At 34.1% G+C, this 13,231-nt stretch overlaps 1 protein-coding gene across 1 annotated transcript in view; it reads right to left on the bottom strand.

Moving 5' to 3' along the window:
- Positions 1-1,253: 1,253 nt before the first annotated feature.
- The window catches only part of LOC129218181 (sushi, von Willebrand factor type A, EGF and pentraxin domain-containing protein 1-like), a 100,520-nt gene continuing 88,542 nt past the window's right edge, over positions 1,254-13,231 (bottom strand). Inside the window, exons 11-13 of the mRNA XM_054852399.1 lie at positions 7,411-7,464; positions 7,258-7,327; positions 1,254-2,038 (exon numbers count right to left, since the gene is read on the bottom strand). Coding sequence (XP_054708374.1) covers positions 1,342-2,038; positions 7,258-7,327; positions 7,411-7,464 — 821 coding nt within the window. The 3' untranslated portion in view covers positions 1,254-1,341. The remainder of the gene's footprint in view (positions 2,039-7,257; positions 7,328-7,410; positions 7,465-13,231) is intronic.

Raw genomic sequence — 13,231 nt, 5'->3', positions numbered from 1 at the left:
CTATGAACACTGGGACTAAATCGGGATTCATCGTTGAAGGTAACATCCCTCCTGACTATCACAACCCAGCTAATCAAGTGCAGCAAAAATCCAGTCGACGAAAATCCAATCCATCGCAATTGTTCGAGATGCCAACGTTTTTCAGTGTACTCAGGATTATTTTTCTTGATGTCATCAGTTTCTTGAAAGGTGTTAAACGGCATGAAACTAATGTTAGCGACCTAGTTGATACGGTAGAGGCCGCTCTTATGATGTGCGATCTTCGCGCTCATTTCTGTTTCTAGAATGCCTTAACCGACCGCAATGGAATAATTCATTTATTTTTACCTACACTAAGCTTCTACCATATCGCTCCGACCGAGGTGGCGGCAGTTACGCGCGTAGAACCAACCTGCTTCTCTGAGACCTACTGAACGTCCCTTTAAAAAGTCTAACAATTGTCCTCTAAAAGGTCGTCCTAGTCGCAATAGCGTCCTTACAACTCGAAAGTTTCTTTTGAAGTGCCCTTTGATACAAGCTTTTACACTTTCAATCCTACCTATCTGCGCATCTTGTATGCTTACAGCGCGCTTACCCTTTCGTCACTGGCGACGAAATTTAAATGATCTCTTTCCAAACTACATTCCTGATGTCGAGTTTGTTGGTTACAGCTCAATTTATTCTTGATGCATACATTTTATTTTTTTTTTTTTTGTGACTAAGTGTATTTCAACCTCTGAAGACAGTTCAGTTTTTGGTACTTAATAACGCTTAATGATTCTGGTTTTAAGCTGAAAATTTAAATTTAAGGACTAGTAATAGAAAAAATCTAATGGGATTAAAAAATAGCAGTAAAAAATAGTTGTTTGATACTACAAAATCTAAAGCGCTCCTCTATCACCAGTTTTTATACTACATCTTCAAAATTTATTTTCGAGAAAATACTGATAAAAAGAATAATTTTAGCGAAAACCGCAAACGAATCGACCAATTTTTCCGTTTTTATGATAATTTGAAATTTTGGACCCTAAACTTCTATCTCCTTCGGAAGACGTTTGGGACCCTTGTTTTTGCTATTATGTTGTTTGTCCTGATATGTACTATCACCCCTTTAAGGTTTGCCCAAGAGTTCAGAAACACCCTGTATAACTTTCAAGTGAAGTGTTTCTCATGCATAAGGAATAATAACAAGTTTCAACCACGTTTTCTAAACTTAGAGAAATTTGGGTCATAAGGGGTCAATGAATTTGTTTTATCAAAAATGTGTCTGAAAATGTTAAACTAGGCGATTTTAATTTTGTAGTTTCTTGATATGAAAATAGAAATTTATTTACAATGTTAAGAAGAAAAATTCGCTTCCTTTTAAACATGTGAAAATTGTTCATCTTGATATATTTCATTGCTGATCATACGCACTAAACTAATGTGCGAAGGTAAATTCCGGTTTTCTGCTTCTAAATATATTGAGTTATCTATGAGTGAACGGAACGAAGTTCCATCTGTTGTTTCCAAACCTAACTTCTGGCATATTTCGTTCTCCGTGCTTTCTGAAGTATTTACAGTTGGGCAAGTGCACATTGCTTTGTAATGTTCATTTTGTGCATCCACTTCTTGAAAAGAATCGATCGATAAAGATTGATTGATTGGAAGACTCATTTTTCTCCCGAACTTCCCAGTTCCAGTTCGAAACCAAGTTTCGGCCATGCAATTAGGAACATGATTGGTACCTGAAGATGGTGTACGTGAGTCTACAGGCTCTGCATAGATATGAGCATTATACAAATCATCTTTATTCGTGACCATAATCTGTTTTGTGGTTTGTTCGGAAGACGTTTCGAACGGTTGTGCGTATACAGGATCGGCATCGACTGGTAAATGAGGCAATGCTGATCTCGGTTTTGTTGCAATGGAATGTGGGCGCAGTTCCATGACGTCATCGTAAGTAGGCTTATTGTAGAATCTGTTCTGGATTAGGGAGTTTTCTTTTAGACCTGGAATGTAAACTGATGAATCATCCATGGCATCATGGAACACAGTTGTACTAGTTCTTGATTGCTTCCTGAAAAATAAATTAATAAAAATGAAGCAAACTTCTGAAATCTATGTTAATGCTATATTTATTTTATAAATTATGAATTTAAAATTAACTAAAAAATAAATTTCTTTGATGAAAGTGAAGAACTTCCGTACATTTGAAACCTATCACAGTGATACCGCTGACAGTCGCATGATATATTTTATTCGGTTTTGATACAATCAGCGTTTATAGAAAACAGCGTTCTACATTTAAAGAGAAATATATCAAAAATTATTTGAAATTTCGTATGAAAAATAAAACAACGAATACTTGTCCGCTAGGACTAAAATTCTGGACTTTCTTTACCTACCACTTATCTTTTGCCTGTTAGTAGCGTACATCCAACATGATTTGACTTGGTGTGCAAAATATCATATGATTGGTTTAACCGTTAATAGGGCTATATGTAAGTTATATCAGTCATTTAATTATTAAATAATAAATCATGACGCACGAAATAAAACACATCTTGTGTATTTAAAGTGTTTTGTTATGTTGAAAAATAAAACATTAAAAAATAAACTCTTTTCTTTACGAAAAATAAAATTTTGTGCGACGTCCTTTTTCTGCAATGAGAGTTACTATTCTATGTGGCACGTGATCTGCAAAATTTTTCACCACTTTCTTGGTTCGGAAAAACTAAAATAAAAAAAAACCTGTGCTATAGTTTTATGCTACTTTATCGTCAGTTCTAATTTGTTTCAACCAGTTCATAATAGAGAATTGTCCGTTTTGCACGAGAAGGCACTTCGCCACGCCTCCTTGAACGCAGAGTTCCATTTTACGCGGGGGTGATCGGTACGCAATCCACGCGCTTCTAAAGGAGACAACCAGACAGCCTTAACTTCGGAGTACATTTTTATGCGCAAAAAAGTCTTAGTGTCCTTTACATCACTTGTTTCACTTGTCTATTGTCATTTTAGTTATTCTTACATTTTAAAAACCGCTGCTTTTACAGCAAGATGCTATATGATCCGAATATACTTTCTGCCGAAAACAGCGAAATAGAATCATCGAATACCACGTGACGGGGGAGGAGTCAAGTGCCTTCTTGTGAAAAACGGACAATAGCCTCTTAAAACTATATTGAAGTAAAGTCACCCAATATGGCGGTACTTCCGAATTTTTGGTGCCTATGTATTCTTTAATACATATATCCGACATTTACAGATAATGTCGGAAATAGTTGTGTAAGAGTTGATGATCAAAACTAGCTCAAATAATGCTTCTGTAAAAGCATTTGGGTGACATCAACGAGATTATTTTGATAAACTAGCTTAATACCCGGCGTTGCCCGGGTGCTTCTCAATGCAACATATCTTTCAGATAATTAAATGGAGGAATTCTATCTAAATGACAGTAAAAACCTGCATTCACACCACTCTAGAGTCAAATTTTCAAGACTTAAATAGCACAGAAAGTTGAGCATTTGCAGAAAAAATAGCATCAAGTAAAAACGAAAAAGCATGAGGCATGTTATCGGGGTTATGTCAACAATGTTCTTTGGTTCTGTCGTGTCCACTGGCACCTTGTCTGCGGTTGAAACAGATGGGCGGTACATCCATTGCCTTAATGCAGAGACAAATGATTGTCTTGCATATCTTGTGGGACAACCTTTTACGTGGTGCTTCGAATACGAAAACCGTTGTTCTGTGTTTGAAGGTTTTGTATATGTCAAGACATTAAAGCATGTTGTAGTACTCTTCACATACATTTTATTCTGGAAAAAAAATCATGGAATGTCTTCCTAGAAAGAGTCGTGAGTAAAATTCAATGACTTTTATCAGTTATAAATATATGCAAAATATGACACCGTTACAATATTTTCAGATATAAAAGTTAACGTTCCGTTTCACGGATTTTCCGGCGGTGTATTTACTTTCACGGTTTCACGTGTTAGGTAGACTCATTTTATAAGTTTTTGTAAGTGTTCAGGTATGCAAGCACATTCCGTAGAAAACTGTCACTTAGTATAAATAATTTCACAAAATGTGTCTGTTTGCCTTTTCCGTGTAGATTTAGTAGCATGCCATGTAGTGAAATTGGATAAGTGTAAGTTGCATAAAAAGACGTACGTCAACTACATTTTATTTTCTTATATTTATGTCAAATTTCTATTTTCGTAGGCGAAAATGACAGTTAGACATTAATATTGGTGTCTTGCAACGATTCAAAATTTGTCTTGATTAAAATTTTATTTCCAATTTTTAAAACCTCACACTTTTGCCGTAAATGTTGTACATGATAACTCAATCTGATGCAGGTAGTAAGAGCACTTAATTAAGTTTGCTGCTCTAAAGTATTCCTTTGAGAATATCGAAATTTTAATTTACATAGGCACAGTCGTAATGAGGGGTAGGAATGGTTCCACTGAATAATAGTTGCTATAGATATAGTTATAGTTATTATTTTAAGTTACATTAAGCATTAAAAATGGAGTACGTGAACACGAACTTATGGAACGAACTATATAAAACCCGTCAATTGAACTGCCTTATAAAGAAATAGGCGTACACATTTTGGTCACTATCTGCGTATTTTTTAAAAAATTATTTGCAAGTCATGAAATTAACAGAAAGAAAAAAACCGTCTTGTTTCTACTTACAACTGTATATTAGACAACTTTTTGCTTATGTTTTACAAAAGCTTGTTGCACATCCTGTTCCCCATATCCGCAGCTTCAAAACGAAGGAAATGTATTTCCACGTTTAGAAACGTAATTCAAACACTAAAAAGTTAAATTATTCAAAATTTTTTAATTTGTAAATTTAACTCAAATCTTGCTCCTAAATACCATTCTTAGTCCCCGTTCCAGCAGCAAAATGAAATACATTTTTGAGTGAACCCAACCTTAAGCATGCAACATAAAGCTATCTATATGGGAAATAGGTAATTTTCACATGAATTTAAAGTACTTGATCGCCTGCCCTTCTGACTTATTGATCGTGATACAGAACTTAAGTCTTACTGGAGATCTTAATTTCTTGAAGTTAAAAGAATGATGTATTGCGATTAGTAGTTATGCATGAGATACAAATTGTTTCACCTTATCCCTCCACTGTGAACAGAGTTGCTTCTATAACACTGATGCGTATCCATTTTTATCTTACACCATTTTTTCAATGACGGTTGAATTACTTAGTGGTAGTTACAAACACTAATATTTTTCGATTGTTTACAATAAAAGTTATCGAACTGAGAGTCTTGGAATTGGAAATGGAGCTTTGCTCAACTAATTTCACGATGAAGACTAAAAAGAAAAAACTTTATAATGTGGTGTAATATTTCATCATGCCCATTTCAGGAGCAATCTCTTAGTGTCAAAAGTTGCATCATACCCGCTAACTGGTTTAAAATTATTGCTAGTCAGCGGAGATGCTCCATCAGGTGTACTATTGCTTCGAGCGTTAAAGTAACATAAAATTTTAAACGATTAAGAAATTTGTTTACATAAAAATGGAGACAGTTTATGCATTTTAAAAGTTTAAATTTAAATTAATATTTCTTTGCATTTTTTCAAACTTTTACCCTTCCAAAACTTTTAATTCCGCCGTATTACATTTCCGTGTGGTTTCAGGTCTAAAGGTGCACAGTCTTTTATTTCACCACACATTAGCAATCCTAGTATGGTAGTTTATGTACATGTAATGAACCCCATGACTATCCCCCTGCCCCTTGAAAGATAAATTCAATCTTTACTACTATGCACAAAATTGATTATTTTGCAATCCATTAGCCCTATTAGTACTTTTACCCCTTTTTCTTTGATAACCTGGAGCGATTTCGGTGAAACTTAGGTGAACCGAATTAGGTAAATCATGGAATAGTATAAATAACATTTACATATTGATTTGTTTAAGGATAATACAATATTAAATTAAATTTCCTTTGTAAGGATGTCGTTTTAATATGAGTTTAGTATTCTAACGCTAAAACTGTTGAAGATTGTACTTCGATAATTGAATGCATTTTTAATACCTATCTCATTTTGGTATTTTCTGTGCTGGTTATGCAGAAAATACAGATCAAAATTTCTTTTATTGTTACGGTATTATTACTTGAAAACTTATTAGCAAAATGCGCAAGCAAATTGATGAAGAACCGACGGTGTTTCAATGCATCCCTATGTCTTTTCCGGGTGCAATTTAAGAACTACTGAAAAACAGCATTTCTTTTTCGTTCGGATTTCTTTCCAAACATGCTTTACGCTTGTCGCTAATCGACATTAACGGCCATGGTTGAGGATACTTTTTGTGTTGATTGCATTTAAAATATCTGCTGTTATATGTTGCTAACCATTTTCATTTGCTTTGAACCAAGGTTCACAAATTTAACGATTACAGTTAAACTTTGAAGAAACTTCATCTAGGGCAGTTATTTACGGGCTTTTCATGTAGACGTAATTCATAACTATACAAAAATTTGATCGTGCAGAAAAGAGCAATTTTATGACTCAAAATATGAAATTAGACCTCTTTGGGTGTTTTTAAAATTCCAAAAACCCGCCTATATGAATTCCTGAGCAACAATTTACCTTTGTGCCAAATTTGGAAGAAATCCGACGAAAACTGTGGATTTGTATAAGGAACATACACACACACCCACAAACATACATCCATTTTTATATATATAGATTGCTTAATCAACTCTCGTTTTTGGTTGTCACATGACATAAAAGTGAGAGACCTCATGAACTTAATTAGAATCGGAATAGAAAATTATAAAAAAGAAAGCTAAATAAGACCGATTCAACATCAAAACAAGCTCATTGCACATTGTTTTTATCTGTAGATAATTAGAATAATTCGAACGGGGAAAAAAACGCTTTTGGAAAAATTAAGTGAGTAGAGAATAAAATGTTTTTGACTCCCCTGTAAATGTTTTAAAAACAGGTTGAGCTGGTTTTGATTCAAAACGGCTCATATGATAGCACTAGCCTGTGAATTTGAACTTTTTATTTACTGCCTAAAGTGTAAAATGTGATTTTGCACTATGCCGATTTGCTAAATCCGAATTTTTAATCCATTTGCTTCCCTTTCTTTCCGTCGTAAGTTTAAACTTTTTTTTTAATCGAAAACAACCTAAAAGAATCAAACTACAGAAGCAGCAATTTCATCACAGGCTAGTGTTCTTTTTAATTCTGATCTTTTCCGTAACTCCGTATTGAAATAAAAGTATTTTGATAAACGCAAAAGTGTTACCTTTTCCTCCAGACTACAAAGCACAGTGAGCAACAGCAAAGCGTGCTGGTCATAACTCCAACTGCAATAACTGTTCATAAAATAGAAATAATTGATCAGCACTTTTCAAAGCACACATTGACTGTCGAATGTTAAAACATTGAATAAACTTACTTAAAAACAAGTTTGGAGAGGATACGTTACTGTAGTGACTTGCTGTAGGTGTTCCTAATTCAGAAAGTAATTAGGTAAACAATCATATATTCATTGATTTATAAATTATAAATATATCAGGGGTGTATTCGTACATTTCCCAGCACCGGAACGGCAATGAGAAATAATTGAATCCATAGTGGTTTTGACCACTGCTGTTGGCGCAAACTTACCTGAACATGTAGTTTGGGGTCACAAGGGGTAACATGGGGTCACAGTACCTTTCAAACATTTTTTTTTTTAATTTAAGTAAATTTTATATTTCTTTGAAACCATAACATGCATACTTGTTTCGTAATCAATAATTTATTTTCAAAATTAAAAAATATTGCCAACTTTTTTTAAAAATTCAAAAAATTGAGGAAAATTTCAATTTTTTAAAATCCCTAAGGCTCTTTTATTTTTGCACTCATTAAAAAAAAGTTTTTTGCTAAACGATCACTATAATCATCTCTAAAAATCTGTGCATTCATTTTCTCATGAGTTTATTAGAAAATTTTCTGTGATTAATTATGTAAAAAATCAAAGTTTTTTTTTTTTTAAATTTGGTTTTTAAAGGTTTAACATGCTCTAAACATTTGAGTAATTTATAAAAATGCTTATCCAATGCACGGTTTTGTCAAATATGTTATCCCAATCGCAAAAAGTATTACTTTAAAGCTGTATCTTTAATAGAAAAAAATCCTTAGGGATTCTAATGACATGAAAACACAAAAAAACCATCATCGAGAAAAAACAATTTCAAGTTTTTCTTTTGCATAAGAACACATAGCGAGCATGGCCTAAAACCACACATAACTTTTTAAACATTTGAACTAAAGCAATGAAACTTTTCCCCTGTGTTCAGAATAGTTTTTAGTTTTGAAATAAGCAATAAAAAAATTTTTGATCGTTTCATCATTTTTGAGGTACTGTAACCCTTAACTTCGCCATGATGTGACCAGAAAGATGCCAAATATAGAACTTTCACTCCCTCCCTTATTTGACCTCTATTTTTTTTTTCTTATGTTGACAATCAGTTGCTGCCTTGAGAATAAATAAGCAACGTTTCTTGATAAAAATAACGCATTTTACATTCAGAGCCAAGGACGGATCCAGAAACTATTCAAGGAGGAGGCGATTGATTTCACACCCTTACCCTTTTATAAATTCACAAACCTCCGCCCCCCCCCTTTCCAAACACCATGAATGATCGTCTCATTTCAGTTATTTTGGGAAGGGGAGGGACTTCCTTTTCTACAAAAATGCGGAGGAGTGTACCAAACCCCATCCCTTACCTTAACGCCATCAAAGGTGTCCCATTAAAGTTCCTCTTTTTTTTGGGGGGGGGGGGGACTTCAATTTTCCAAACTTTCCTGAGAAGAGCCCTTGAACCCTATAACCCTATTTAATATCATCTAAAATCTTCTAAAATTGAGTTTTTGGAACTTTGAAATACTTCCTATACGAAGTTCAGATCTCTATCAGTAATGTGTTAAGAATAAGATATGTGCTACACTTTCATTTTCCAGACAGCAAGAGCTTTGTCAAACTATTGAAGATAGGCTAAAACAATTTTCAACTTCAGTATCAAAGACATGCCGTGGAAGAGTTCTGCATCTCGACTCAAGGAAGGGGCGGTCGCCCCATCGCCCGGATCTATATTAGAATACGGGCAACAAACTTTTGCCTATTTTATGATCCCCACACGTAACGCTGTTCCGTAAAAGTACTGGAAGAACTGAATTACTTTAAGAGTAATCGAAAAAACTTGAATAAAAAAAGCATGTATAATTTTTCGTATTTACAAAAATAAATAGGTTAAAACAGTAACATAAAACGTTGTTTCAGGCACTTATTCAATTATTCTGTAGATAACCATATTGGCATGTGAAAAGCTTTAATTTTTCTTTTGTTCCTTTTTTCATTTCTGAAGAATAAAAGCCATATTGGAAAAAAAAATTGTACTAAAGTATTGAAATGTGTCACACAGAGTGCAACTTACCTACTGAGGCTTCCAAAATTGTTCGTAGGCTTTAAATGTGTATGGTTAAAAATGAAGTGCCTAGGAATCGAAATAGTAGTTCAATACTTTTTCATACTGTCTCTACATGATTACATCAATTCAACATTTTTTTAAACAAAATATTGACTGTTTGAAATGGGCCGAAAATGAGGTGACAGAGAAATATTTTCAGAAAAATTCGAAATTAAAGTTATCGTCTGTCGTTTTCTTTCTTTCTTTTTTTTTTTTTGTTATTTTTTCAATGCGGTTATAGTTAAAAAAAATCTTTTGGCATTAATTTTTGCTTGTTCACTTTACAAATCTACGTATTATTTTAAAAATGACTCGTATTCGCAAAGTAACAACAAACACAATTCGAAAACGCATTAATTCTTCATTATATTCGAAGTAAAACAGTTCGAAATATTGTAAAAGTAGTTCATTTATCCCTAAGCACTGTGTAATATTTAATAAACGCTTTAAAGAAGAAAATCGGATCGAAAATAAGGTGAGAAATGGTTGACCAGCAAAGTTAACAATATGCGATTAGAGATTTATAATTAGAATACCTATGAAAAACCCACGTTTGAGAGCTCTGAAAGTTTCAGCAGAATAGAAGGAAAAATTTTCCTTCCAATTTCACCTGCAACTGTTTACCGTGTTTTCAGAAAATGTTTACTTAGCGTGCAAGACGGAAAGTTTAGGATTTCCTTCGCAAAATCAATGATAAATTAACCCAAAACGTATAGAAATACACTGCAAATCTTAAAATACTTTTAAGTCGAACAATTGTCTTAGTAGCACACCTTTTTTTCGGGAAAGAAGGTGGGAGGTAATTTCTTAGAAAATTATAGAACACTTGTCTTCTTACAGCGCGATAACGATGGCCAATTGCAACCTTTCTCAGTGTTGGTCTGAAGCCTCATCCCCAAAAGACGCATATAGAATCTTCCGATACCACGTGTTGGGGGCGTGGCCAAGTCTCAATTAATGAAAAACGGACAATACGTCCAATTGCAAAAAATAAGAGGCTGAGTTAAGATATTGAATGTTTAAAGCGGAAAAAAAAGTTAAAATCACGATAATACTTAAATTCAACTTTTTATCTGGTCCCCTACAAACATGGGGGAGGGGGGATCAAACTCAAAAAAATTGACTTTAATACGACTAATATTCACCGAGATATGAAACGCAGCATTTTGTAACTTTCATACACCACACCTTTTGGGTGGAGATCTAGTGGCTAACAAGGGTTTAAAATTGTATGTGTGCATAGAATGCTTCTTCAAATTGCATGAGATTTTGTGGTGAGTTTTTCATAAAATTTGCATTTACTTTTCAATAGCAATTTAAAATATACATCCATTTTATACTTCGATAACATGTCCAGTCTTTTGAAAGGACGATAGGTTCTTTCTCTCTTAACTCTGCATCTTATTTTGGCCGTTTTTGCTATCGGAAGTATGCATCTAGGATTAAAGGTTGCGAAAACATAGGTCTTGAAATTTAAGCATGGACACTGGAAGGGAGACTGGGCACGGCTGTGACAAATTCCATTTGCTCGCTTATAATTTTGTTAGTACGCCAGTTAGCTGGAAGAAAGAAGATTTTTAAAGTATAAGGTGTATCTTACTACTGATAAATGCTGAAATTAAAGTACAATTTTTAACTCATAAGATCAAATTGTACAAAAAAAAATAATAATAAAAATAATAATAATAATAATAAAGATTAAAAAAAATTTGAATTTTGTCATCTTGAATTCAAATTATGTTTATCGCAATCACGAGTGTGTGTTTGTGTGTGGGGGGTATGTGTGTGTGTAGGCATGTGTATTTGTGTCTGTGTGTAGGTGTGTGTGGGGTGTATGTGTGTGTAGGCATATGTGTTTGTGTCTGTGTGCAGGCATGAGTGTGTGGGTAGTTGTGAGTGTGTTTGTGTGTGTATGTGTTTGTGTATGTGTGTAGTTGTATGTATGTGTGTAAGTGTATATATGTATATGTGTGTAGGTGCGTGTATGTATGCGTGTAAGTGTAGGATATTGACGAAACCTGTAGACGGTTTTCGCTAGAGGTGCAGCATCGTGAAGAGCCGGTCGACGGTGATGCTGCGGAGGGTGCTGGTGGGAAAAATCAAAAGAACGTCAAAAACAGTCAAATGAAAGCAATAAGCAATCGTGATTGCTCAAAAAAAAAACACAACCGACCACAGTCTAGGGGCGGTAGTAACTTAGGCCCAGCAGTGACAGGCTACACCAAAGTCGTCTGAAATTACTTTCATCGCAAGTAATATCTAACGTAAAGCAATATAACTATCTTGGAAATGGATTCCAGTTTCTTTACAAAATTCCAATGTTTTTCAAGTTCTAGCCCTATGCGCTGGAAAAGCTTAGAGAAGTTCTTAAAATGCTTGAAAAATTCTAACAACGAAGCACAGTAAACTCCCGATTATTTGCGGAATTGGGTGGCACTGAAACTACGGATAAAAGAGTTCGAACAATGCGCAAATTAAGTAAAAACGATGATAGTGTATGTAATAGCTTAAAAATATCAATAAGATTCGCATTCATTTAAACTATAGCTGAAATGATAAGTGAATTTAAAAAAAAAAATGCATGTCAAAGCTAAAAAAAGAATAGCTCACAATTGGAAACTTATTACAAACATACGCAAGAACATACACTAAAATGAGAGGGGAGCGGAGGAGAATGTTTTCAAGACTAGATCGGTTCCTCGTTTGCGCGCGTAAGTAAGTGCAAATTTCAGTTTGTTAGGGTTGATCCAAAAATCAGTAAGTAGTGTCGAAAGCAGTGAGTAGTGTGGATCTAAAAATCAAGTTTCAACAATTCAGATTTCGTTGATCTTGGAAGATTTGATATTATTGGAAGGGAGGAGAAAGAAAGAAATAGGAATGTATTAAAATGGATTTTGCAGTTATTCAGTTAAAATGTGTGCATTTATCTACATTCAGTTAACCATTGCCGTTTTTTTTTTTTTTTTTTAGTGTGAAAGGCCTCGGATAATCCTCCTTTCGGATAATCGGGAGTTTACTGTATCTTACATTAAGCCTGAGATCCTGATGGATTAGCAGTCCTAATCGATCGTACTGGTCCGTTCTGATAAAATTATTGTGATAAGGAACTCGTGTAAATACAAATGCTCACTGTGAAGAAGTATCACGCTTCACTTCTTTATAAGCGTATTCATGTTTCGTTACGCCACATTGCTCTCTTTTGCTCTTTTTATAGTGTTTTCTAGTCATTTGAAAGTAAAAATATAAAAAGAAAATAATAATAAAAATTTAACGTGTATCGCGACAACACCCAGAAAATGTCACAACCGTACCTAAAGCACTCCTTCGCAAAATAAATCAATAAATAACAATTAAAATATTCATAAATAAATAAATAAAAAATAAAATAATTTTAAAAACAATCGCCATGACAATGCAAAATAATCTACATACAAAGTTTACCATTGCTATATAACTGCTAATGTTTCACTTGTAACGAAAAAGAATAATCATAACACTATCGGAAAGCATATAGTGCATCTCACAATTGTCATGCCTTCGACCTTGGGTGAGAGTTCACTTTAAAATCGGTTGAAATCAAGAGAATCGATGGTTGCTATAATCAAGCATTGTAGTGAACTATAATTGCCTCGTCGCCAGAAAGGGGGGGGGGGGATCTTGTGTAAATTCCGATAGTTCTGGTGTTTTGCTGAATTGTTTGTAATATTAGTCCAATAATAATCCAAATTTTGACCTCGAACGCCGAACGCAACCTAGTCAAAAATC

Source organism: Uloborus diversus, chromosome 3 (genome assembly GCF_026930045.1).
Source record: "Uloborus diversus isolate 005 chromosome 3, Udiv.v.3.1, whole genome shotgun sequence".
In the NCBI taxonomy this organism is placed as follows: Eukaryota; Metazoa; Arthropoda; class Arachnida; order Araneae; family Uloboridae; genus Uloborus; species Uloborus diversus.
Note: the sequence above shows the minus strand (reverse complement) of the source record. Positions and strands in the feature narration are given on the sequence as shown.